General features: G+C 42.9%; 1 protein-coding gene and 1 long non-coding RNA gene across 25 annotated transcripts in view; one reads left to right on the top strand and one right to left on the bottom strand.

Annotated features, from left to right (window-relative positions):
• Positions 1-26,197, bottom strand: part of RALGPS1 (Ral GEF with PH domain and SH3 binding motif 1) — a 399,374-nt gene that overhangs the window by 16,508 nt on the left and 356,669 nt on the right. For 18 of the 23 annotated variants that reach the window (XM_073315016.1, XM_073315014.1, XM_073315021.1 and 15 more), the window contains 4 exons: positions 11,290-11,416; positions 10,182-10,333; positions 5,874-5,925; positions 2,527-2,607 (listed from right to left, as the gene is read on the bottom strand). In XM_073315016.1, the coding sequence (XP_073171117.1) occupies positions 2,527-2,607; positions 5,874-5,925; positions 10,182-10,333; positions 11,290-11,416 (412 nt within the window). Of the gene's footprint in view, positions 1-2,513; positions 2,608-5,873; positions 5,926-10,181; positions 10,334-11,289; positions 11,417-26,197 lie in introns of all 23 variants that reach the window. The other 5 variants (XM_073315020.1, XM_073315022.1, XR_012155323.1 and 2 more) reach the window with 4 other exon arrangements.
• On the top strand, positions 154-25,157 carry LOC140899442 (uncharacterized). Of its 2 annotated transcripts, XR_012155326.1 has the most exons (6): positions 154-497; positions 9,172-9,219; positions 12,036-12,169; positions 12,990-19,044; positions 22,463-23,934; positions 24,689-25,157. It is a non-coding gene; the product is annotated as an uncharacterized lncRNA (long non-coding RNA). The 2 variants fall into 2 exon arrangements; XR_012155325.1 differs by lacking the exon at positions 154-497 and having other exon boundaries at positions 8,468-9,219.

The following is a 26,197-nucleotide window of genomic DNA, read 5'->3' as shown; positions in this document are numbered from 1 at the left end:
GAATGAGGGAGGCAACCTAGTGACAGAGGATGTGGAAAAAGCTAATGTACTCAATGCTTTTTTTGCCTCTGTCTTCACGAACAAGGTCAGCTCCCAGACTACTGCACTGGGCAGCACAGCATGGGGAGGAGGTGACCAGCCCTCTGTGGAGAAAGAAGTGATTCGGTACTATTTAGAAAAGCTGGACGTGCACAAGTCCTTGGGGCCGGATGCGTTGCATCCGAGAGTGCTAAAGGAGTTGGCGGATGTGATTGCAGAGCCATTGGCCATTATCTTTGAAAACTCATGGCGATCGGGGGAAGTCCCGGACGACTGGAAAAAGGCTAATGTAGTCCCCATCTTTAAAAAAGGGAAGAAGGAGGATCCTGGGAACTACAGACCAGTCAGCCTCACCTCAGTCCCCGGAAAAATCATGGAGGAGGTCCCCAAGGAATCAATTCTGAAACACTTAGAGGAGAGGAAAGTGATCAGGAACAGTCAGCATGGATTCATCAAAGGCAAGTCATGCCTGACTAATCTAATTGCCTTCTATGACAAGATAACTGGTTCTGTGGATGAAGGGAAAGCAGTGGACATGTTGTTCCTTGACTTTAGCAAACCTTTTGACACGGTCTCCCACAGTATTCTTGCCAGCAAGTTAAAGAAGTATGGGCTGGATGAATGCACTATAAGGTGGCTGGAAAGTTGGCTAGATTGTCGGGCTCAACGGGTAGTAATCAATGGCTCCATGTCTAGTTGGCAGCCAGTATCAAGTGGAGTGCCCCAGGGGTTGGTCCTGGGGCCGGTTTTGTTCAGTATCTTCAGAAATGATCTGGAGGATGGTGTGGATTGTACCCTCAGCAAGTTTGCAGACGACACAAAACTGGGAGGAGTGGTAGATATGCTGGAGGGTAGGGATAGGATACAGAGGGACCTAGACAAATTGGAGGATTGGGCCAAAAGAAATCTGATGAGGTTCAACAAGGACAAGTGCAGAGTCCTGCACTTGGGACGGAAGAATCCCATGCACCGCTACAGACTAGGGACCGAATGGCTAGGCAGCAGTTCTGCAGAAAAGGACCTAGGGGTTACAGTGGACAAGAAGCTAGATATGAGTCAACAGTGTGCCCTTGTTGCCAAGAAGGCCAATGGCATTTTGGGATGTATAAGTACGGGCATTGCCAGAAGATCGAGGGACGTGATCGTTCCCCTCTATTCGACATTGGTGAGGCCTCATCTGGAGTACTGTGTCCAGTTTTGGGCCCCACACTACAAGAAGGATGTGGAAAAATTGGAGAGAGTCCAGCAGAGGGCAACAATAATGATTAGGGGACTGGAACACATGACTTATGAGGAGAGGCTGAGGAAACTGGGATTGTTTAGTCTACAGAAGAGAAGAATGAGGGGGGATTTGATAGCTGCTTTCAACTACCTGAAAGGTGGTTCCAAAGAGGATGGATCTAGACTATTTTCAGTGGTAGCAGATGACAGAACAAGGAGTAATGGTCTCAAGTTGCAGTGGGGGAGGTTTAGGTTGGATATTAGGAAAAACTTTTTCACTAGGTGGGTGGTGAAACCCTGGAATGCGTTACCTCGGGAGGTGGTGGAATCTCCTTCCTTAGAAGTTTTTAAGGTCAGGCTTAATTGGGGATCGGTCCTGCTTTGAGCAGGAGGTTGGACTAGATGACCCCCTAGGTCCCTTCCAATCCTGATATTCTATGATTTGGCTTCCTGAAAAGTCTAGGGCTTGATCCTACTTCCACTGAAGTAATAAATTTCATCTTTTTGTTATTTCTATTATTTTACCTGTTTCTTGTGCAAGTAGATGCAGCTGTGCATTCCACTTAGGTGTGTGTACGCCCAGTGCACTGGAACTGGAGAAAGTTGCTTAGCAGTTCCATAGACTGGACAGGAATCCAGTCTTACCTACCACATTGTATGATGCTTGTGAGGTATACTGGTGAATAAGATTTGTGGGAGGGTATGTTGATGCTGCTTTGCAGATGTTCCATATAGTTTACTGATGGCCTAAGCTAACACGACTTTGTTGTACAAAAATCAGTACAATGCACTATATTCTATCTGACTTAAACAGACAATATATGAAGAGTATTTCTAGTTTAATTCAGGAAATAAATTATACAGAACGAACAGGAAGCCATCCTTTAAACTTTCTTTGCATAGTTAATATATTTAAACCCCCAAATTAAGCAAGAAAACATCCAGCTTTCATGACAAACATGCTTATGCAATGTCATAGAAGCCCACACCAATCAGCTTCTGAAGCTTGGAAGCCAGATGTATTTACTGGTTGAATCTCTATCGAAATATTCTTCTCTCCTCTGGCTAAGCCCATACAGCTTATATTAGCTCAGGGGTCGTTTTGTGCAGAAATGGAAGGAAAAAAGAATCCCAGTGAGTTAGTTTGTTCACCCAGTGATACTTCTGGAGACAAGATGCATTTGGTTTACTTAAGGAAAATATAGAGTCTCAAATGAGAATTCATCACTGCATGCGGAGAGAAACAGACCCACCACCTAATTGTACCTGTAGACACAGCTTCGACTTCTGGGAGAATTCCGAATTGGTACTCGCCAGTTAGGCCCCAGCGTGGCATACAGCCGACCCCTGTTTGTAAATTTAAACATGAGTTCTTTTCTAATACCATAAATGCTATGGTGAACATCCATTCAAAACATATAAGGAATAAAGTAAGAGAGACATATGATACTAATCTCTAAGTAAGACTACAAGGCATCTGTATTTACTCAGAAATGGAAAAGATTTAATTTTCACGTTTGTAATAAAAACAAGTATTTTCGACATCTGTAAGAAGTGCAAAATGTTTTTATGGAATACTAATCTTTGTGAATGAACAAACATAGGGAAAGATCCAGGTTGAGGTTGAACACTGCACACAGCTTGCATTTGCTGGTAAAAAATAATTCACAATCTATGTGTTTGTGAATCTGTTTTCCATAGCTCAGAATGAAATATTTCCTTTTACTTGGATTTACTCTCCACTTTTATCTCTAACAAGGAAGGATTATTCTGAGTGTTCATTTTGGGAATAGATTATTTAGGAATTTGACCTTTGGATTCATATTCTTGCCATAATACGAAAACTGACATGAGGAATTCAGGAAACAAACAAAATAAACAAAACAGTTATAAAGATATTGCAAAAAGAATAACAAATTAGGGTTTTTTGAAATGCCATTTTCTCCCCATTGGGCCCTGAACTTAGGATTTGCCCATAAATGCTATATAATGGGTTTCATTATTTCAATGATATACATATGATATGCTGATAACAGGCACAACACCAAAGCAGTTCCTATCACAGGACATTTTCCTAAGTGACTTCCAGGGCTCTACTAATTCTTCCCAGAGCAGGGTTGCCCTCTTACAGGATTTTTATTCCCTGCATGCCTTTCTGGAACTGACCCTTTAAGTATGGCACAACCAAGTAGCTGTAGCCCGGAAGGGGCCGTTTGGCAAGTGGTTTCCCTATCTTCTGTTAACTATCTGATGTGTTTTCCCTAGATTTTTGTTTCTTATTGAGATAGAGATAGCACATCCTTAAGTCTATTATCAAGGAAAGGAATTAAGTGTATGCTCTATTTTTAATGTGTATTTAGGAAGCTTTAGTCCTATAAGGACTGACGTGATAAAGTATAGCAGTTCTAAACTTAGTCCGTGGGTGTTTGTGGCTATAATGAATGGTCTTTAACAGATCATGCACTGCATTGTATGTGGATTGCTGATGCATACCCTGGAAAAAAAACAAAAGCTACCGTACCTGCCCAGACCCCACTGTTTAATCTATGTTTGTACCAATACAAGTTCAAAAGGGATACCGCTGTGTGAGGTGCCCAATAATCAGGGCCTGGAGTATCAAGCTGACGATTCAACATGTTTAAGATTTAAAATAAACCAATGTTTGGATTGTAAAGCAGGTTTTCTCAGACATATGGATTCACCTTAGATTTATTTCCCCACAGAAAGGAGTCATGCTGTAAACAGAAGCACATGTAACTCTACAGAAAATAATTCCCTCTGACAGCAAATAAGAGTAAATATCCCTTTTCAGTATAAAAATATACAGGTATAGGTTTCATCAGTAGTTTACAGAAAAGCTCACATACTAAGGTCCAAATTCCTCAGCAACTGCCTGCCATCTAGAGTCACAAAACCAGTCTGATGTGGGAATCTGAGTGGGTGCCTTAAACATAGCTTTTTATACTTCTGAAAACTGATGTGGTCTTAGTATTATACATATTTAGTTGCATTGGATTTATTGGAGCATTGTTTAGACATGGGGATTCAGGAACCTGTACACACTCTGGCATTATTTGGCCTGGCACATAAACATATAGAATTTGGCACTAGTCTCTTTTTATTTATGGTAAAGTTTATTGATAATACTATTTTTAAAGCTTTTAATCCAGCAAGTCCTGCAAACTATAAGCAATCTCTCCATTGACCCCCAAAGATATGAGGACAAAGCAGATGCTCTGCTGCTCCTTCCTGAAACACTGTTTTATTCAGATAGTTCACATGAAGTGGAGTGGGAGGGCAGAAGAGGAAAAGAATAAAGCAGAGTTTCTGATTAATCAGTTTACACATTAGTAACACATACAGCCAGCATGAGCTCCATTTGTAACATTTCCCATCCTCATCATGATCAAAAGGAATCATAAGAATGAGACCTCAGAATTGGAATGTGTGATGAGGGTTGTGAAAAGCCTTTTTATGGATTTACACTATTCAGATAATTCAATGTACTGTATTTTGGTCAGTTGGGCAGTTTGCCTAAAGCTATAGATTTCACAGATTTCAAAGTTAGAAGAACAGCCGTGTTAGTCTGTATTCGCAAAAAATAAATTGGTTAGTCTCTAAGCTGCCACAAGTCCTCCTTTTCTTTTTTTGTGAAAGTTAGAAGAGACCACTGTGACCATCTAGTTTTACCTCCCATATCACACAGACTAGAGAATTTCACCAAATGGTTCCTGCAACAAGTCCAATAACATCTCCTTCTGTTAGAGCATAGTGTTTTAAAATGATATTCAAACCTGATTTAAAGACTCCAGGTAATGGAGAAGCCCCCATATGCATCAACTAAGTTGTTCCAATGATTAATTGCCCTCACAGTGTCAAAAATTTGCACTTTTTCCAGTTTGAATTTGCCTAGCTTCACCTTCCAGCCATTGGATCTCCTTCTGCTTTTCTCTGCTAAATTAAAGACCCTTCAACAGCATGGTCCACACAAACCTAAGTTTGATAACAACATAGTAATCAAATTACAATTATAATTAGAAGTTCAGATTCTGCCACTGAAGGGGGGTTCCAAAGAGGATGGCTCTAGACTGTTCTCAGTGGTTGCCTATGACAGAACAAGGAGTAATGGTCTCAAGTTGCAATGGGGGAGATTTAGGTTGGATATTAGGAAAAACTTTTTCACTACGAGGGTGGTGAAGCACTGGAATGAGTTACCTAGGGAGGTGGTAGAATCTCCTTCCTTAGAAGTTTTTAAGGTCAGGCTTGACAAAGCCCTGGCTGGGATGATTTAATTGGGGATCGGTCCCGCTTTGAGCAGGGTGTTGGACTAGATAACCTCCTGAGGTCCCTTCCAAACCTGATATTCTATGATTCTATGAAATCCAAAATACATATTTTTATGATGCATTTCTTCAAAATGTTTGTCATTTCTCTTCCTAAGAATTAGTTACCAATGATTTGAGAAGGATCTCCTGATTCAGAATTTTTCCTGTTACTGGAATATCCCTATTTTGGCAATTGTAACAGTTTCTTAGCCCCTAAAAACAATTAGCCCCTTAGTTATTTTATGTGGTATTGAGTGAGGAAAATGAAGACACTGAGTTATAACTCACCTTTCAAGCCCTGAAGACAGCTCCTCACTAAATTCTGAACTTTCACTACTTCCTAGAAAAGGAAGAATATAGATAAGTGAAAAGCTCAAGGAAAATTAAAATGGCAAGAACCTGGAATCACTAGGAGAATTTTGACACAGTACTATGGAAACTGATCACTGAAGCTAGGTCTGAAAGTTCCAATCTTTAGAGATCAGGATAAAATCTGACTTCAGAAATAGATTACATGCTCCTTCCTGTCACTGTGTAGTTCTGCTGAATGGGTGGTTGCTGCTGCTGTAATTTTAAATATACATAGTTTAAATGTGTCCTTTCGTTTTAATTTCATGCTGCTGCTATTCCTACAGAACTTCAATACTGCAGGAAGACAGAATAAAGTCAGGTCTGTAGAGTGACCTTGGATTATTTCTACCCCAATATTTTAAAATTAAAATAAAGCTATTAGAGATGACAGTCACTGTCTTTTTATCAAGCAACAGAATTTGTAACATGGAGAACACATTAGTCCTGTGTCACTGTTTGGAGCCATGTGATATTAGCTTGATGCCATTTACATCAATGGTCCCTGTCCACTTCATGTCACTCATACCTTATCATTGACCCTGGCATAGCCATCTGACTGAAATGTAGCCTCAGCTGTGCAGAAACAGATTTTGCTGTAATCTGTCAATGACTGATCTGCTAATGCTGAGTATAAAGCAGAGTGGGCTCTCTCTCAATCCTGCATTTACCTCTTGGTTAAGAGGAATCCAGAAGTTTAGTGAAAATCCCACGTTCTTCTTGGTCAAAAGTACTTCTAGCCTGTCCATCTCCTTTCTACTATAGGGATAGGCTAAATCACATAAGGAAGTGCCTGTGGGATCCACAGGTCTTAGGTCTGCAGTTCCCCAGACAGCCTTTGCATTCTGGCTGCCACCTGGTACCCTGCTTGTAGCTAGGGGCTGAGAGACTAATGGAACCCTGGTCCCATCAGAGGTACCACCCACGGGTGTCCTGACTGGCAGGCTCATGCTCACTGATTGATTCAGCTGCACTATTTAAACCAAAAGGAGGCCCAAGAAGTGGACTCTGCAACAGGGTGAATTCCTGGTTGGCTGCTACATCAGACCCTGCCTTCTCACCTGACTACTAAGCCCTGCTTTTCTGACTTGTCCCTGGATCCTGCTTCATTGTCCTGTTCCTGATCCCTGCCCCTGGCATCTGACTCTAGCCCTGGCTCTGACCCCTGGCTCAAGACTCCTGACTCGATTTGCAACTCTGACTCAGATTCCTGGTCCGACCTCTTATTCTGGCTCCAACCCCTAGCTTGACTCCTGATTCCTGCTCCGATCTCTGGCTTGATTCCTGATTATGGTTCCAGCTTTAGGCTTGACTCCGGCTATGACCACTAGGTCTGACTACTCAAGCCTGGTTGTGATACTGACTTTCTGTTGACTACCGTGCAGATTCTTAGTACTGTTTGAAACATGACTACATTAACATGCACTAGAGAACTTTTACTGCATGCCAGCAAGGTCCTCATGGGCCAGTTAGTTTGTGACACACTAGTGCGCAGTAGAATTTACACCCTTCTGGAGTGGACTAATGCAGTGTAGATAAGCCCACAGTCATGCTTTTATGACCATAACACCCTGCTGCCACCAGCATCCTTCTTCTGTAGAATCCTAATGAAGTAGTTGATGTCTCACACAGACCAGAGTTACTTGCCCTATGTTACTCCTGGGGGAATTCTGCACTACTGTGCGTGTGCAGAACTCATGTCCCCCGCAGATTTCTTTGCTTCCCCACAGAAAAATGACTTTCTGACAGGGAAGCAAAGGAAGCTGCAAGAGCAGTCACACACCACTCCCTAGCAGCGCAGGTACAACATTTCAGGCACCCAGAGCAGCCGGCAGAGAGATCAATCACCATGGGGCTAGGGACACCCCAGCCAGTGGCTCCTACCCTGAGCCAGGATCAGCTGCTAGTCCTGGCTGGGCTGGAGGCAGGAGAGGATGGGACCTTCCTCTTCCCCTGCAAAGAGTGGCTGGGGCTGTGTCAGACCCACCCCCAGAAACCTCCCCCAGCTGCAGAAAGCTCAGCATCCTCCCCTGCTGCCTGCCCCCATCACTCCTCAGCTGTGGCAGGAGGGGTCACTGTACAGGGAGCTGCTCCCACATCCACCCAACCTCTGTACATCTGGACCTCCCATACCCAGATACCCCTGCAAGCCTCACCCAGTATATCCAGAACCCCCCTATCCCTCCATATCTGAACCCCACCCCACTGAACCTTAACCCTTGCATCTGGAGCCCTCCTGCAGCCAGACCCCCCCACCTCCAGACCCCCACCCCTTCACCCAGACCGCCTCCCACTGAGTGCACTCAAACCCCCACCCTGATGCAGCACCCCCTGCACCACCCTGAGCCCCCACATCTAGACCCCCACACCACTGACCACAAACTAGCTGCACCAGACCTCACCCCATCAAGCCCACTCCCTCAGCACCCAGACTCCCCCACTGAGCCCCCCACACCCAGACCCCTCTGCTGAGCCCCAACAACCTTCACCTGGAAACCCCTGCAGAGTCCCATTGCCCCTGTACCTGGAACCCCCCAACAAGCCCCTGTGCATCCAGATCTCCCCACACCTAGACCCCCCACTGAGCTGCCTGCACCCAGATTGTCCCACACAAAATCCTCTCACCCCACACCTGGATCCCACCACACTGAGCCCCCCACACTTGGATCTTGACTGGTTAAGCCTGCCCACACCTGGTGTGCCTGGCACAGAGGGGCAGGGCCCCAGGGTGTTTTTGGGACAGGCCCAGGCCTTGTGCTGTGTCAGGGTTGGGTGCAGCCTCACCGCTGAGTCTGTGTCCTGGGTGTGGGGGGGCCGTAGGGTGATCTTCCTCCTCTGTGCACCTAGTGGCCTGTGCTCCCCACTGTCATGCTGGAGCCTCTGCATTTATTTAGTGACAAATAAAACTTGTAGAATTTTGCAGAATTTTAAAATATTGTGCACAGAATTTTTAATTGTTTTGGTGCAGAATGCCCTCAGGAGTATTGCTATGTGATGTGCTAGCAGTTGCTAGTAAGACAGCAAGAGTAAGGTAAATTTAATTTTGATGATTCAGCCTCTGGCTGAAACAATGTAGATTTCCTATTTGATTTAATCACAAGGCATCTTGGCATGTTAGTCTGGGAAGGAAACTGTCAGCCTTAACTTTAAGGCCAATTTGCTTTTGCAAGCAGCACAACAGTGACATTTTCATGAGGAATACACCAGTGAATGACACAGTTAATCTTTTTTGTTTCAGCTTTCTTTTACAACAAACCAGAACTGGGACAAAGGTCAGAAGGATCACGTGAGTAGCTTAAATGACCCTATTGCACAGTCCTGTCTTTAGAATGGACATTTGTTTCAGATTAATTTCCTCAAAACTGCAAAGATTGAAAACCTCAATTTTTCCTATCTTGAATAAGTTGTTTTGATTTTCTTCCATATAGACTTGAGCTACAGTAAACCAGTAAAAGACTAGAAAAGGTTTTATGGCTCTAATTATTGACAGTAAGCTTCTTTAAACAGTTCCTATCCTTAAAAGCATAATGACAGGTTTCAGAGTAACAGCCGTGTTAGTCTGTATTCGCAAAAAGAAAAGGAGGACTTGTAGCACCTTAGAGACTAACCCATTTATTTGAGCATGAGCTTTCGTGAGCTCTGTAGCTCACGCTCAAATAAATGGGTTAGTCTCTAAGGTGCCACAAGTCCTCCTTTTCTTCTTAAAAGCATAGTGCACTAATGCTCTTCTTTCTTTTTACTGTGGTTTGCTCAGGTTACTCTGCTTCCTATCTGCTCCTGGCAATGCCTTCATTATAGGACAAACCCCAGGCCAACCTCACTTTACACTAATACAGGTTAAAAACATGGGTCTTGTGCAAAAATAGCTCTTACACTTATTCTCATTTCATTAGGGAGCTATTTGGTGGTAAAAAGTGCTGGTTTGACATCCCATTTATGTACAGCATGGACATTGGCAGAACTTCCCCCAGACCCTTTCTATCTTGTTCTAGCAAGACAATCTCTAGCGGGGGGAGAATAAATCTGTGTGGATGAGTTGAGCTAAGCTGCACAAAAACTGAGTGGGTTCACAAGGCCTCGGGGCAGCTGAGAGGTGGTTCCAATGTACTTCCTCCCAAAAAAGTGACCAGTCTTTGTTTGTTTAGAAGCTAAACAATCTTTCTGCTTCTGTAGTTATAGGTGCCATTGCATATTTCCAAGCAGCAGAGACAGACAAGCAGAGAATTCAGCGAGCCATAGAGTTCTTACCTATGGAAATTCCATTGGTGAAAACTGAGTTTAGAGTGTGGTTTCTGACAGGACTGTGGGATTCTAGGACACTGTCATCCAGCAGGTGGCGTGGCTTCTCTGTTGGAAACGTTGCACTTTTACTTTCAACTACACTGAACTGACACATCATACTGGAAAGTTGGGAAAGAAAAAAAATTCAAAAGCTCTTATGTAATCTGATAACATCCATTCATCCCTGTTTTTTTCCCACTCAGCCTTTGCCTCACCATACAATGATCATAACTGTCAATAAGTTTTTTAATGGCAAGCAGTTAAATGGGACTTCTCACATTTTCCTACTGCTCATACATATGCTGCATTTAAACCTAATCAGGCTTTGGATTTAGTAGTGTGTATAGTTAACAATTGTTATATTTGTGCAGATGGGAATTTATTACTTTTAATTTATTTGCTCTGACTCCTCACTGTATAGAGGCTGTGTAATCTAGTGGTAAGAAGCATAGATAGGAGACTGCATACTACACAGATAATTCACTGCTGAATGATCCTCAGTTAACCTTATCAACAGACACTGTGTGATACTGGACAAGTCACATGAGCTCTCTGCCACAGTCCATCCTCTTGTAAAACTGGGTAGATGTAGAAAGGAGATGCTGTCACTGATCTGAGTTTTCCTCAATAAATGGTGAAGAGGGAGTCTCTCTCTAACCCATACAATTCAGCTAATACAGTACAGAAAGGCCACAACTTTTCAGAACAATAGTGCGTGCCAAGGAGATTGTAACGTTCCTTGGATGGATCACTGAGATGTTAAAAATCTGTTATGCACATCAGTGCCATTCTTATACTATCCACTTTGATTTGTGTGAATGTCTGAAGTGAGTATTGCCAACTATTCCTGGCACTAGCAGGAAGCATGGTTTCAGTCAAAACAGAAAAGTGTTAAGACATCTTTCTGGAAAATCCTGAAGCACACAAACTAATGCCTGAATCACTCCTATAGGACTAGAAATGGGAGAGGGGCATAAGAGGAAAACTGACTGAAATATCTAAGAACTTTCAACTGCTGGATTAATCCCTAATGATGCTTGAACTGACAGAAGCTGAGACAGTGTGGAGCACCCACTTGTTTCCCAGGCTGTTACTCTTCCTGTGTCTTGGTACAGGAGGGGTTGGGAGGCTGGCTGCCACTGAGGCATCAGGACAAGTTGGTCTCCTGCTGAACCTCACAGTTGCTGACACCTCTGATGGACCTAAAAGTAGAAATAAATTAATGCTGAACTGATGCAAAAAACAGAAATTTCAGGGGCTGGTTTTGGTTATTTCCTGTGTTTGAGAGGGCTCAGAAATCCAGCAGAGATTTTCAGAAATAAGGTCTGATGATTAAACAGCCACTACTTAAACTGAATTGTTACAGATCTCAAAAGGCAGCTGCATTTATGAAATAGTGTCTCTTGCCTACTGGGTTACACCATCTGTTTTTATAAAGGATCCGTCCAATTAAAGCAAAATGGAAATAGAAGTCATCCTCAAAACATTCCTGCACATATTGTTAATGATGGACTCCCACAAAAAGTCTTGGCCACTTACAACTGTTGGATTTGCCAACACATAACTTGCACAGCCATAAAGTCAGTTTGTGCTTCAAGGGTAAGCAGTCATGTCTAACAAAACATATGTTCTGAATTTGGTTCGAAACCCATCCAGCTGTAAACAGTTTGCTCATATTGACTCATAGCATGAATATCTGAGAGAAAGCGGGGACTTTTCACGTAGCTTACAGCCAGACAGATGTGTTATTTCTCAATTATCTATGATCTTTGGGAATTTAGGAAAGTCTCACTGAAAATTATCCTCCTTCTCATTTCCCAGATTTTATCAGGGTCCATAGTCACCATGCAAGGCTGCTCTCATCCCTCCTCCTGAATGCTGTTTGCAAGAGGCTTGCATGATCTTGACCAGGAAGCAGAGAACAACACAGTTAGCAATTTCTTATGTCTTTGGAGGTAGGTTACTGCACTTGAGGCTGTTCTTTGTTTCACAGTAAACAGTTCTATTTCACTTTTAAACTGTTTAGTTGTGACTTTACCACTGGTGACAGACTCCAGAGGGATGGCCTTGGAAGAGGCTGCTCACATGGTCCCCAGTTCAGGTACAGCTCAGGCAGCAGTAGTGCAAGCTTCCCCAGTATTCTACAGAGAACACTTCTTGAGGGTTTGAGAAGAGCTTAGCATCTGTGGCCTCTCTGCTGAAAATGCCCCTAGGGGACCAACTGCGATGGAAATTTTGTGATATGAAAAGCCATGTCTAACTGACCAAACGTCCCCCTCTCCTCATCCCAAGTTTAAAGCTGAGATATCTTTTTGGTTTGGACATATATGTGCTGGAAATAGATAGGTGCCATCAGCACCCATATAGAGGAGCTTTGGTTTAAAATGTTCCTAAATTGAGGCAGAAGAACATTCCACTTCATAATGTAAGAGTTGGGTTTGGAGAAAGGCTAATATCAGGAACAGCTGGGCATCTGCCACACAGGCCAAACACCATGAACAGGACAGGCATAGAATTTGTTCCACAACAGTTTCTCCTGCTTTGGCCTGAGAGCTCATGGCACAGACCGCAGTGAGTCAAAGAGCAGTTGCTTCCTCAAGAAAGAACAGTGCATCCATTAATAAGAGGGAGCTGCTAACTGGAAAAGAGTTGATATTATAAAATAGATCCAGGACTTTTTACTGTCCAGTCGTCAGCCTGGAGTTTTACTTATTTAGGCGAAACAGATAGACCTTGGTGAAAGATTATTTACACTGTAATTTCTCCATATTGTAGGCTCAAAGATGCTACCATGAGCTGTGCCATCAGTAGGAGCAAATTACAGTGGCTTCTCAGTGTCAGCAATGGGAAAACTAACTGTTCAGCTTCCCAGGAGCACCTTTTATCCTACTTTTTAGTTGGACAAAGAAAGTGCATAGGGACAAACCAATATTGTGGAAGGAGAGAGATGACATTGGTCCTTATAACCAAAAGAGAGGAAATAAACACTTTAAACGTATCATTTACTGCATCATCATTTGGTGGGTACACACAAAGAGAGAATTTATTTGCTTTTGTCTTTCACCTTTTTTCCCAATGCTCATCTGAATGTGTTCTCTGTTGCATTTGTCCTTGCTACAACTTTTTTATCACATGAATGAAAATACATGACACTTACCAAATTGGAGCTTCTGTACAGGTAAGATGAAATAACAGTTATACTCTGCATTTATAGAATTTAGTACATACGTGGAAGAACAGAATCCGATGCTTACAAACACGATGAAGCAGTACAAATAGGTAAGTAAACATTTTTACCAAGAAAAGGACCACAAGGAAAGGACTTCTTCAGGCATAGCTATTCTTTCTATGTATAACAAAGAACTTGCTGGTCACAGAGTAAGCAAACTAAATGTAATGGAACAGTACATTTTTTTAATGGAACCTTGAAATAATGGTGGCCACCCTCTGAAAAGATCTGGACAAGACGGAAATGATTAAAATCAGCACTGTTAGTTGTCACAAAGTATAACCAAAGTTTCTATTTCACTCAACCTCTGGCAGATAAAATAAGGGGTTTTAACTTTGGTCAAGGAAATCCCTCCCTCAGCATACATTCTATTACAAAGTGCATATATGATAGTTCATTGCAATTCATAGCTGTTTAACATGAAGATGAATTCAACTTCCATTCTGGAGATCTAGATATTTTGTTTCCTGACCAAAAAAGATTTAGTTGTTGCTATAGTGTAGTTTCCAATTTAGCAATGCGAGTCACATGATAAAAAGTCATTTACACACAGTTGCTATACAATAGGATCTCAAAATATAATTAAAAATTTTCTAAAACTCCACAGTTCTGAGGGTCTAAGTTCTTTGTAACTTTTCTTTGTTTTCTAATGTGAAAAGTCAGTTAGCTCAAAGCAATTAAATGTCTTAAAATCTGTAGCAATCCACTGCACAAAAAAAAAAAAACCCAAAAACTTTCCCTCAGAAAATGAACAGCAAGGGAAAATTCTGTCCTGAAATAGTCATAAATAAGTCACTGTGAAGTTGATCAAAGTTGTGCACAAATAGAGCCACATTGTGCTTGAGATAAGTGTTTTAAATAACTTATAGGTTCAAGTGCTATGCCAATCAAAATGAGGAGAAAGAAATTACATATCACATTAAATATATTTCATTAAGAGTTTCTTCTGTAGAGTCACACTCTTGGAAATAGTACCCTCTTAAGGCAGCAGAGGGTGCAATTCACAAGATTGTGAATAAATAGAAGCCCTTGAACAAAAATATTAAGATTTAAAGTTGCAATGATTATAATTAAGGCTATGATTTAGTCATGGATATTTTTTGGACAGGTAATGGGCAATAAACAAAAATTCTTGGCCCCATGACCGGTCCATGACTTATACTATAAATACCCCGGACTAAATTGTGGGGCGGGGTTCTGCTGGGCGTGAGTGCACTGGGGGGCAGCCCGGGCCAACAGCATCAGCTGCCCAGGGTCCGCTGAGCAGCAGCTGCTCCGGCCACCGGGGGACCACCAGCAGCGGCTGCTCCGGCCACCCTGGGGCTGCCTGAGCAGAGGCTAGGAAAACTGGCTCTGTGGCTACTCCAGCAGCAGCCAGTGTGGCTGGCTGCAGGGCTGCCCAAGTGGCTGGCTGCAGAGCTGCTCCAGCAGCATCAGGTGTGGCTGTCCCTGGGGCCACCTGAGCAGCACCTGAGGCCCTGAAGTCAGCCACACTGGCCACTGCAGAAGTCACGGAGGTTGCAAAAAGTCACAGAATCCGTGACTTCTGCAGTAGACAGGGAACCCTAATTATAATTCCTTTTAAGGAGACTAAAAGAGCTTTCAGATCGAGCAGATATTAAGACACCAAAACACTAAAAACTAAACCTGGTTAAAAAAAATGGTGAAACCCCTCTTAATATATGCAAGAGGACTGGATAACTCAGATTGGGGATAGGTTATGGAGCCTTTCACCTCTAAAGTATTTGTTCCAATCAGGCTCATGTTGAGAGAATAACTGGCTTGTGGGGGAGGGTGAAAGCAGAAGGGGGATATGGGGCCTTTCACCTTAGGGCACCAGTTCAAATCTGACCATCTGGTAGTGACTGACAGTCGTTACTATTTCATCAGTCTTGTGAAATGAGGTTATTGTCTAATTCCAGTTCCTGATGAACCAGTCCATATCACAACTGATCTCCCTAATGGTAGTATCTGTTGTGAGACTACTGAATGAACAGGAGACAGGTTATCCTGAGCGGTAAGATAGGGTGGGGAGGCTTGCATGGCTGCTGCCGGTGCTGTAACTATTCGATGGATGAATAGTTCCCAGCACTAAACTCAGTCAAACTTAAAAGAAAGTAATGCATATTTTATCAAACTGTCCAGGATGCTGAGCAGAGACAGAACCCAGAAAATGCTGTTTCGTCTCCCTACAGGAAATTCCTGCTCTTCTTTTACCATGGGATTGACACCTTGTTAGTAGATTATTTATAGTCTCTAATGGAGGGAGGCGGGTCAGTAGAAGTGATTCATTTTAAATGAAACCCAAAAACTATTGCTTTTTGTGTTTGCTGTAACTAATAAGGGTTGGAACACTATAAGACACAGGCTCATATTGGCATGTTTCTTCCTTTATACAGCATGGCTAGAAAGGCAACATCTGAGAATCCAATGCACATATTGATGTGCCTTCTGGTATTTTATTCTATTTGCATGCAGAAAAAAATTGAAAACTTCCAAATAAAATTCATAGAAGTCCTGTTATTAATTTCTGCAGTCATTCACAATGTACAGACTCAATGTAATTAAAGCTACAAAGCCAAGATAAGGTAAATTAACTATCAAACAATAGTATGCATTCCCTGTCTGAATATGAATTTTTCTCTTATTTATTATTTAGAAGTAATGCTTTGGGAGACGCTTTCTCCAAACATTAGTGGACCCTGTTACATTCCATTATTTACATAAATAATTTAAGGATGATCAATTAGAAATATCCAGTGAAAGTAATACTGCAGGCCCTGCTTTATTGCCTGCTACAAAAAACTTCTGTAATGAAGATGATTAGGAATATCTGTCATACCTAATATGGATGCTGTCACTGTACTCTAATCCCTCAAATGTTCAGTCAACTGGAGCTCATTTCAGGATTCCTATACCTGTATCAAGTATCTGGGTTTCTACTTGTAACTGAATATAGTTAGCATCTAGTAATTTGATCCATCTTTGTCAATCATTCTGATCTTTACAGACCATAGTTGTCACTGCAATGAAACTGTCTGGCGCTTTTTAGTATACTGGTAAAAGCTACTTATACAGTACAAGCATTTAGGTTAGAAAGTAATGATGGATTGGGAACTTGTTTCTGAGCAGCCTCTTCATTTGATTTGCTTCTTTTTCAATAAATTATTAGAAATAATTCTTGAAAGGAGAATGGAACGTGTTATCAATAAATATAAAATTGCTACTAATGTTCATTAAATTTAGCATTGAACTTGTAAACAACTATCCTTAGTTTTTATCCATAAATGGCTAGGACCTCCATTTAATATCCTATTTTACAGATGACCCCTCCAGCAGCATAGTACACCCTAGAATAATGCTGGAGCACTGAGGTCAGTATTGACTTGGAAGAAAAGATATTCCCTACTGAATCACCAATATCAATTTCTGCAGAATCTGGATTTTTCTTGGATTTTTCTATGGGAATAATGCCCAGGCCTAACTTGGTTTACCTATGTGAGATCAGATGAAATACCAGATTACCGGAAGTTGCATGCCCAGTTATAGAGATTATGGCATCTGCTTCTCCAGTTTTTGACTGCACATTGTAGGGTTCTCTTAGGAAGTGGAGAATATTTTGTTCCAATTACACTGTTAAGTGATGTCTGGGTTTTAGCTGTAGGGTGGCTATTAAAATCAATGAGAGTCATATGTTGTAATAATTGGGCCTACCTATTTACCCAAATTATAAACTCAACGGAAAAGAGTAAGTGAAAGTTCTGAAGATGTCACAATAACTTATAACAACAAATGTTAATGGGAAAAGGTATGAAAAGGAGACAAAGACTAAATTAGTGTAAAGAAAAAGGCCTAATCAATGAGTGTGCTGATATTGTGCTTAGTAAAAACGGTAAATGTGGAACTGAAAATTAATGTGGAAACTGGTGCGTCAGACATTAGGCCTAACCTGGTGGACAAAACAAATGAGGGGACAGGCTATTCCACCCACCATTCTTTTTGTGGGTCCTTAAAGAAGGGGACTCTGGAGGGAAAATAGAGAAGAGCAAAGGGAGGCTAGTGGAGTGAGTGTCAGGATCCTGGCTGCTACTCCCATTGTTTGTTGGGACCCTGAGCCTTCGTCATCCTGATGCTGAGAGATGTCCTGACTGAACTGGGCTAGAGTGGGGGATCCACATGACATTGCCACCCCTGCCATCTCCAACTGAATCCCAAAGTCCATCTGTGATTAAATGGGATTGCACTTTAACAATAGCAGCAATAACAGCTCCAGCGCATACTAACTACATTTTTCTCTTTTACCCCAAAGGATAGTTATGATTTCTTTAATACCGTCTTAGAAATTGTCAAACAAGGGGTTTTTTCCTTCTAAAACTCTCTCCAGCTAAAGGGAACAAGAAATGTTTATCATAGGTTTTCGAGGTGGATACTGGATTAAAGTTTATTTTTTAAATTATCTCTTACTAGCGAGGATGAAAGACAGCATCTTGCTTGTTCTATGTATGCTTATTATAATACTGACACAGAGAGCAAAATGTAGCTAGTAGCAATGTAACTGGCGTACGGTGGTAATTTTAAACATTTTAACATAATAGGGAACATGCACGAGGCCACCACATATTCAAAAATACAGTTACAGAATAAAATGCATCAGCTCTAAATTGATTCCAAATACAGATTAGTGATGAAACACACATACCAACAAACAAACAAAAAACTGAAGGAATTAGTTTACCAAGACATTTCTGACCGTCAGGTTTTCCCACTGCCCATTTAGGCCAAAATGTTAAAAAAAAAGCTCATAAGACTTTTATGGAATACAGTTAAAACTTGAACCTAATTTAAACCCAATTCAAATCCATATCTTAAGATGCCCTTTTTGACTCAGTTCCAGAAATCAAAGCACCCAGCATTTATTTTATCCAGTACTGTAGTTACACAGTACTTTGTAACTGGAGGAAAATTTCCCCAGGAAAGGTCTGCAACCATGGATCCTTGAATTATACAGTTAAATCTCATCAGCACTGTATCAATCAACAAAGCGTGGTCTTGTGAATAAAAGTCCAGATCAATGCAGAGCCCAGAAGCTGCACGCATTCACTGCACATGTAGATCAGCTCTACATAAATGCATAATGCATCTTTCTCTCCTTAGACCACTGATAAAAGCAGCTAAAAAAAACCCATATCCACTGTATGACAGCATACCCATACAAAGACACTTTTGAATCTTAATTCCATGAAAGCAAAACCAATTTTTCACTGGAAGACTCAAAGCCACTTTCTGCCAGTGAAGACTAAACTGCTGCTGAATTCCAGCTTTCCCATTTCAGCTGTTGGTGTTAGTGCTATTTTAAAAAATTGCAATTATATTTTTATAATGTGGAAAATATATTTTTTTACTCTTTTCCCCCCCAAGGATGAAATATTTGTATTAGCTCCAACTTCCAAAAAATGTCGAGCCGACACAAGGCCTGTGACAGTTAATGAAAGTTACAAGAGAATGAAAACAGCTGGTTATAATGGTGATAATGCTCGTGCAACCTATAGTGCTCCAGCTATAAGAATGCCTGCACACTGGAGTAAGCTGTCAGACTTGTATGTGAGTATTAAGAGTCTCAGTGCCCTAATGCTGACCATGAGGAGTGAATCATTCTTCAGTGGAGCACTCAAGGATTTGGCTGCACAACTCTTATTAATAGTAAAGAGGGGCTTAAGTTACCCTTTGAAAACAGAGCCCATTGGCCCAACTCTTATTTTCATACATGTGGGTGGGTGTTCTTGACAGTGAATTTTGCAACACAGCTGCTGATTTTGCATATGCGCAATCAGAGATGAATGCCTATGAATAGAGCCCTGCATGGATACAAAATATGTATCTGCGTCTGATCCATGATCCACAAACATGGTCTGTGGATCTCTGCATCCAGATGCAGATATCCCTGGATATAAAGTGGATATTCACAGATTTGCAGGGCTCTCTCTCTCCATTATTATTATTTATCTGTACTGCAGTAGTGCATAAGAGTTCCAACCCCATTGTGCTAGGCATTGTAGAAACACATCATAAAGAGATATTTTCCACCAGAAAGCATCAAGGTGCTTTTTTGAAACTGACGACATGAAAAATCTGTTGCTCAACATTACCCCCAGCAAGAGACTTCCCTGTAAAAAGAATAAAGCTCATATAATTTATTAGGTTTTATTTCAGAGTGTAGACCACTATCCCAGACCCTGCTTGGTGTGTTGCAAATGCCTAGCCTTGTTGCTCAACAGTGAAGTTCCAGTCTCTAAATTCAGTTGAGATCAAGTGATTTTTGGTGCTTTTTTCCATTAAATGAGATCATCTGCTACTGAAAAGTCTCCTATTTATTCTCCTTGGCCCCTACCCTAGTGCATACTGTTACCATGATTGCTATTCTATCATTATGGCTTTCAGGGAGACAAAGCACTTTTAGCAGGATTTTCCAGTTACCTGGCATGGAGAAAGGCAAATTTGGTTTTCATTATTTCTCAACATCATTGTCAAGACTATGCTGACATGTACAAGAAAATAATGTATAAAACTATCAAAACATTATTAAAAAAAACTGTTTACATTGGGTAACTTGAGAAACGCAGAAGAATGTGATGAGTGCTGTTTAGAGAACTATGGCAAGAGCATTTGGAAAACTTTACCACATATCTTTAATATCCCAGAGGATTATACTGTTTTTTCCTTTGCATAATTTTTCCATGAATAATCTTCCAAATGTTATAAATGAATGTCGCTTTTACAACCTTTTATTAAAACACAGGAACACATATGGTCTCTAGAGTAAAAAAAAAGTTATAGTCCATTAATTTTCTTCTTAAAAATATCAACAAATAAACTAGTAGAAAATATACAGAGAGGAGCATGAAAGGTGAGCTATTCACCATAGGCTAGGATAATAGAAAGAATACCAGAGACTTTTCAAGAAGAAAATTCTCAACTTTCATGCTCCTCTCTGTATATTTTCTACTAATTTATTTGTTGATTTTTATTTTAAGAGAAAATTAATGAACTATGACTTTTTTTTACTCTAGAGACCATATGTGTTCACATATGTGTGTGTAAGAAATAAAACTGATATTCACTAACTCTATTTGCTAAAACTTACTGTTGACATTCAAAGCCACAGGGGCTTACAGTCACACCTTCTGACTGCAGTGCAGACATACCCTTATAGTGTGACGGGGAGTTTAGTCTCCATTGACCATTCAGCTCTGGCCTCCCTTCTGAAACTGCCAAGAAGGGACCACCTCGTGCCAATTTTGTGATGTGATAACATATGGGGATTTGTCAAAGTTAACATAATATATGTCAAATAAAATATAAAAAGGACCCTAAAGAAGTCTGTCAGGCATCAGTGCCTCAGACTAGTATAATAGGTGAGCTTCCCTCACAATATGTCATCATAAAGGTAATGGCTGTAGCCTCAGAGTTTACTTCAATAGATTTTGACAATTACTCAATCATTTTCTGTACCTGTCTTCTAGTGGGCTAAGTACATTTACCTTACTGATGCTTCCCCCAACAGCTATGAGAGCACAGCTGGCAGAAAGCTGTTAAGTTAAAAGGAAATATATTGTCCATGCTTGAGTAAAACTTTCTTTAAAAAAAAATTCTTCCAGGTGGACACTATGACTCAACTGAGGCAAAACATGGTGGTAAAATCTCTTGCCCTCTGGGTGTAGTATGCTTTCATAAAGTATCCCGGAGATTAGGCTCTATGAATTAAAATAAAAGTTGGAAATCAATTAGGACACTGAAGAGAACTGTTTATGTTGAGAAGTGAATCCCACATAATAAAATGGTGAAAAGTTGTTGTTCTCTTCTTGATGGCTGTATCAGCTCTAATTGCTTTTACAAAATCTTGTTTTCAATTTTGTTTTGGGAAGCTTTGGTTCTGCACAGATTTTTTTTTAAAGCCAATTCTTGGTAGCAAACTTACTGATTGATAAAAATGTCTTAAATTCCACACATTTCCTCATTGATATCAATCACTTTCAAAAAAGGGTTCTGAAGATTTGCATGGAACAGAGCACTCCATGGCAGGCTTATGAGACCACGTTTCACACAAGTGTAACATTTTCTTCCTGGGCTGTAAACTTCTGGGAGGAAAAAAAAAAAAAAAAGGTAGATCTTATCCTAGAAGCTCAGCCAATACCACTTTAACAACAGCACCAGGAAAGTAGCCACCTAAACCATGAGGCAGCAATTGAGGGGTTGCAGGAGGATTAGACAACTCTCATTTCTACAAAATGACTGGCTGTTAAAGCACTCAGCACAAACTATTTATTGGTTACTGAGGCAACCATTAAAACAAACAGCAAAACTAAATGTCAGACTCCGTGTTTACATGGAAAATTATGCTTTCCTTTGAATCTAAAATACTGGAAATGCCATACAGATTACATCACCAGTGTAGTACATCTACTGCCAAACGGTTACAAATGTGCAAACATCCTGGTGTCTCTGCCTTTCCAGCTGTATGGTTTTTTGAATGTTTTGTTTTTTTAACTCTTAAGTGTCACCTGCTCTAGGGCTAAAAAAATAATGCATTAAAACAACAAGTTACTTAAATTCTTCAGCCACTTCCAGGGCTGACCATATTGGGCTGAATTCTATCCCCAGTTACAGCTGTGCAAATAAAATGGTTACCCACTTTTTTCGTAACCATTGTTCTTCGAGATGTGTTGCTCATGTCCATTCCGTTCTAGGTGTGTGTGCGCGGTCATCTGAGATTTTTGCCTTAGCAGTATCCGTAGGACCAGCTGTGGCGTCCCCTTGAGTGCCATGCTCATGTGTTGGTATATCAGGTGCCACCAGCCCTAAACCCTCTCAGTTTCTTCTTGCCGACAACTCCGACAGAGGGGAAAGAGGGTGAGTAATGGAATAGACATTGAGCACCACATCTCGAAGAACAATCATTACAACAAAGGTGGATAACTGGTTTTTCTTCTGCAAGTGACTGCTCATGTCGATTCCATTCTAGGTGACGCACAAGCAGTATCAATGGAGATGGGTTCAGAGTGCGTGGTCTTGCAGTTTGCAGCACTGCTCTGCCAAAGCCAGCATCGTCTTGAGCTTTCTGGGTAAGCGCATAATGAGACATGAACATGTGGACAGACGACCAGGTAGGGGCTCTACAGATCTCTTGGACTGGTACCTGTGCCAGAAAGGCCGCTGATGACGCTTGTGCCCTAGTCAAGTGTGTCGTCATGATTGCCGGCGGAGGCACTTTGGCCAGCTCAGAGCAGTAGCAGATGCAGACTGTGATCCAGGACGAAATCCTCTGAGCAGACACCGGGCAACCTTTCATTCTGTCTGCCACCACTACACACAACTGCGTTGGCTTATGGAACGGCCTTGTTCTATCTATATAGAATGCCAGCACCCTCCTGACATCCAAGATGTGTAGCCTGCACTCCTCATCTGATGCATGAAGCTTTGGAAAGAAGATGGACAAGTATATATCCTGGCTAATATGAAACTGGGAAATGACCTTGGGCAGAAATGATGGGTGCGGTCGCAGAAGGAACTTATCCTTGTAGAAGACTGTATAGGGCGGCTCCGAAATAAGCGCCCTGATCGCAGACACCCTGCAGGCTGACATAATCGCAACCGGGAATGAAACTTTCCAGGCTAGAAATAGGAGAGAGCAGAAAGCCAGAGACTCAAATGGAGACCCCCCATGAACGTCAACAACACGAGATTCAGGTCCCAGGAGGGACAGTTTCCTGGACATGTGGGTAGAGATGCTCCAGACTTTTCAAAAACTGTGCCATCATGTTGTGAGCAAAGATTGACCTGCCTTGGAATGGAGGATGGAAAGCCCATATAGTGACCAGGTGGACCTTGATTGATGACAGGGACAAACCTTGGAGTTTGAGGTGCAGCAGGTAATCCAGAATCTCCTGAAGCATGGCCCAGCACATGAATCTTTTCCATTTAGCCAGGTAAGTCACTCTGGTGGAGGGTTTCCTGCTACCCAGCAAGACCTTCTGGACAAGGGCCGAGCATGCCCATTTGTCTGTGCTTAGCCATGCAGTAGCCAAGCCATCAAATGCAGCACTGCCAGGTTGGGATGCAAAAGGCTGCCATGGCTCTGTGATCCGGCCAGAGGGGCAGCTGCAGCGGGGTGGCTACCGAAAGGCTTGGCAATGTGCCGAACCAGTGCAAAAGAGGCCACGAAGGGGCTATTAGGATAACTTTTGCCCTATCTTGCCTGATCTTCACAAGGACTCTGTGAATCAGCAGCACTGGCAGGAAGGCATACATCAGTCCCCCTGACCATGGAATGAGAAAGGCATCTAACAGGGAGCCCTTGTCCATTCCCCAGATCAAACAAAACACGTGGCACTTTCTGTTCTGCCTGGATGCAAACAGGTCCACCTGGGGAGTCCCCCACCTCTGGAAGATTATGCCGACCATCTCTGGATGGAGCGACCACTCATGGTGAGAGAAGTAAGTCCTGCTGAGGTGATCCGCCACGACTTTCCTGGTTCCAGGCAGTTGCATGGCTATCAGATGAATGGCATACACCCTGGCCAATGAGAGGCCAAAGGGCAGCACTGTGAATTAAAAATGGTGCCTGCCCACTATGAAATGGAGGATGTGTCTGTGACCTGGGAATATACAAATATGAAATAAGTGTGCTTTAAGTTGAGGGTGGTGTACTAGTCTCCTGGATCCAGGGAGGGGATGACAAAGGCCAGGGAGACCATGCGAAACTTCAACTTTTTGGAGAGACTTGTTGAGGCAACACAGGTCCAGGATGGGTCTGAGGCCCCCTTTCAGAATTAGGGAGTAGTGGGAATAGAACCCTTTTCCTTTCATGTTCTGAGGGATCTCCTCCACTGCCCCTAGGTGCAGGAGGTTCTCGACCTCTTGAATGAGGAGTTGATCATGAGAAGTGTTCCTGAAGAGGAACAGGAAAGAGCGGGGGAGGGAGGGAGGGGCGGTCGAAAATTGCAGGATATAGCCCCGAGATACTATGTCCAGCACCCAGCAGTCCGAAGTGACCCGCAACCAGACCGAGTGGTAGGGATGAAGACAGTTGAGGAAAGGACAGGGAATTGACTGGGGCATTGCTTTCAGGTGCACCTTCAAAATGAGCACTTCTGGCCCCCGGGATGCTTCGCCAGGCCAGGCTGCATGGGTGAGTGGGAGGAGGAAGGGTGGTGACGACTAAAACTTGTGTATCTGTCCCTTCTCCTAGCAGACCCCTGACGAGGCTGCCAAGGCCTTGGTGGCGGGGGCAGCCGGAAATGCTTCTGTGCAGACTGCAGCATATGCATGCCCAGCGAGTGAAGGGTGTCCCGAGTGTCCTTCAACCCATGCAACCTCATATCCATTTGTTTGGAGAAGAGACCATTCCCATTGAATGGGAGATCTGGATCTTGAATGGGAGGAATGGATCGAGATCTGCATCTCTTGGAAAAGGCCAGTGGTCTGAAGCCAGGAGATGCGTCTCATAACCACCGCCGCTGCAACCACCTTAGCCGCTGAGTCCCATGCCACCTGAAGGAAGCATCTAGCCGCTGCGGTGCCTTCCTCCACCAGGGTGCCAAATTCTTGGGCCAAAACCTGCAGGAGGGACTCCTTGAACTTATGGAGGGAGAATCATGAATTAAAATTGTACCTGCCCAAAAGGGCCTGATGGTTCGCCATCTGGAATTGTAGGCTGGCAGTGCAATAAATTTATCTCCCAAAAAGGTCCAATCTTTTCGCCTCTTTATTTTGGGGAGTTGAGCTGGTGTGCCTCACTTGTCTTTTTTGTTGGCCGCAGAGACAACCAGCAAGTCCGGAGGTGGGTGGGTATAAAGGTACTCGAACCCTTTGGCTGGGACAAAGTACTTCTTTCTGGTCCTTTTGGAGGTGGGAAGGATGGAAGACAAGGTTTTCCAGAGGGTCTTGGCAATTTTGAGGACCCTGTCATGCACTTGTAGTGAAACATGGGCTGGGATAGAGGCTGAGAGGACACTGAACAAGGTCTCCACCTACTTGGCCATCTCCTCCACCTCTAGGCCCAAGCTCTCAGCCACTCATCGAAGCAGGGCCTGGTGTTCTTTAAAGTTGTCAGGTGGGCTGGCTCTTGAGGGTCCCGTAACCATCTCATCCAGGGATGAAGATGACGACTGTATCACCGGAGGAGGTGCATGCGGGAGGGAGGTTTAAAGGTGGGTGTGGTCTCCCCTACCCCTACCTCCAAGCATGACGCCAATCAGGCCACTGTGCTGGTCACTGGCTGTGCTGCCAAGGAAGTGTCATCGATCTTGATGCGGCCTTGGGAGACCAATTGGGCCGATGGAGTCTGGGCGAGGGGCTGAACTGCCTTTCCGTTCCAGAGAAATCCCCTTTCAGTGACCATGGTGGAGCCACTGCCGCTGGAGACTGGTGCCTGGAGTGAGAGGATCGGTGCCAGTACCGAGGGGACTGGTGCCAGGGCTGGGGGGACCAGAATCAGGATGGGGAGTGCTCCCAAGAGGCAGGCGACTGAAAGCTGCACAGAGAGGACAACCTGCGGGGAGGGTGAATGGTACCGGCAATACAGAGACCGGCGCCTCCCTTAGGTCATCCACGTAGAAATGGTGGGGATCGCAATGCGGTGAACGAGGGCGAGCCTCAGAGGACCTGGTCTCCGACTCCGGAGATCTTCAGGGTGGAGGAGAGCACTGCCTTGTCTCAGGGGATCAGAGGTGCTCCACTGCTCCCTACGGGGTCTTAG

The sequence above is a fragment of the Lepidochelys kempii genome, chromosome 16 (assembly GCF_965140265.1).
Source record: "Lepidochelys kempii isolate rLepKem1 chromosome 16, rLepKem1.hap2, whole genome shotgun sequence".
NCBI lineage: Eukaryota > Metazoa > Chordata > Testudines > Cheloniidae > Lepidochelys > Lepidochelys kempii.
Note: the sequence above shows the minus strand (reverse complement) of the source record. Positions and strands in the feature narration are given on the sequence as shown.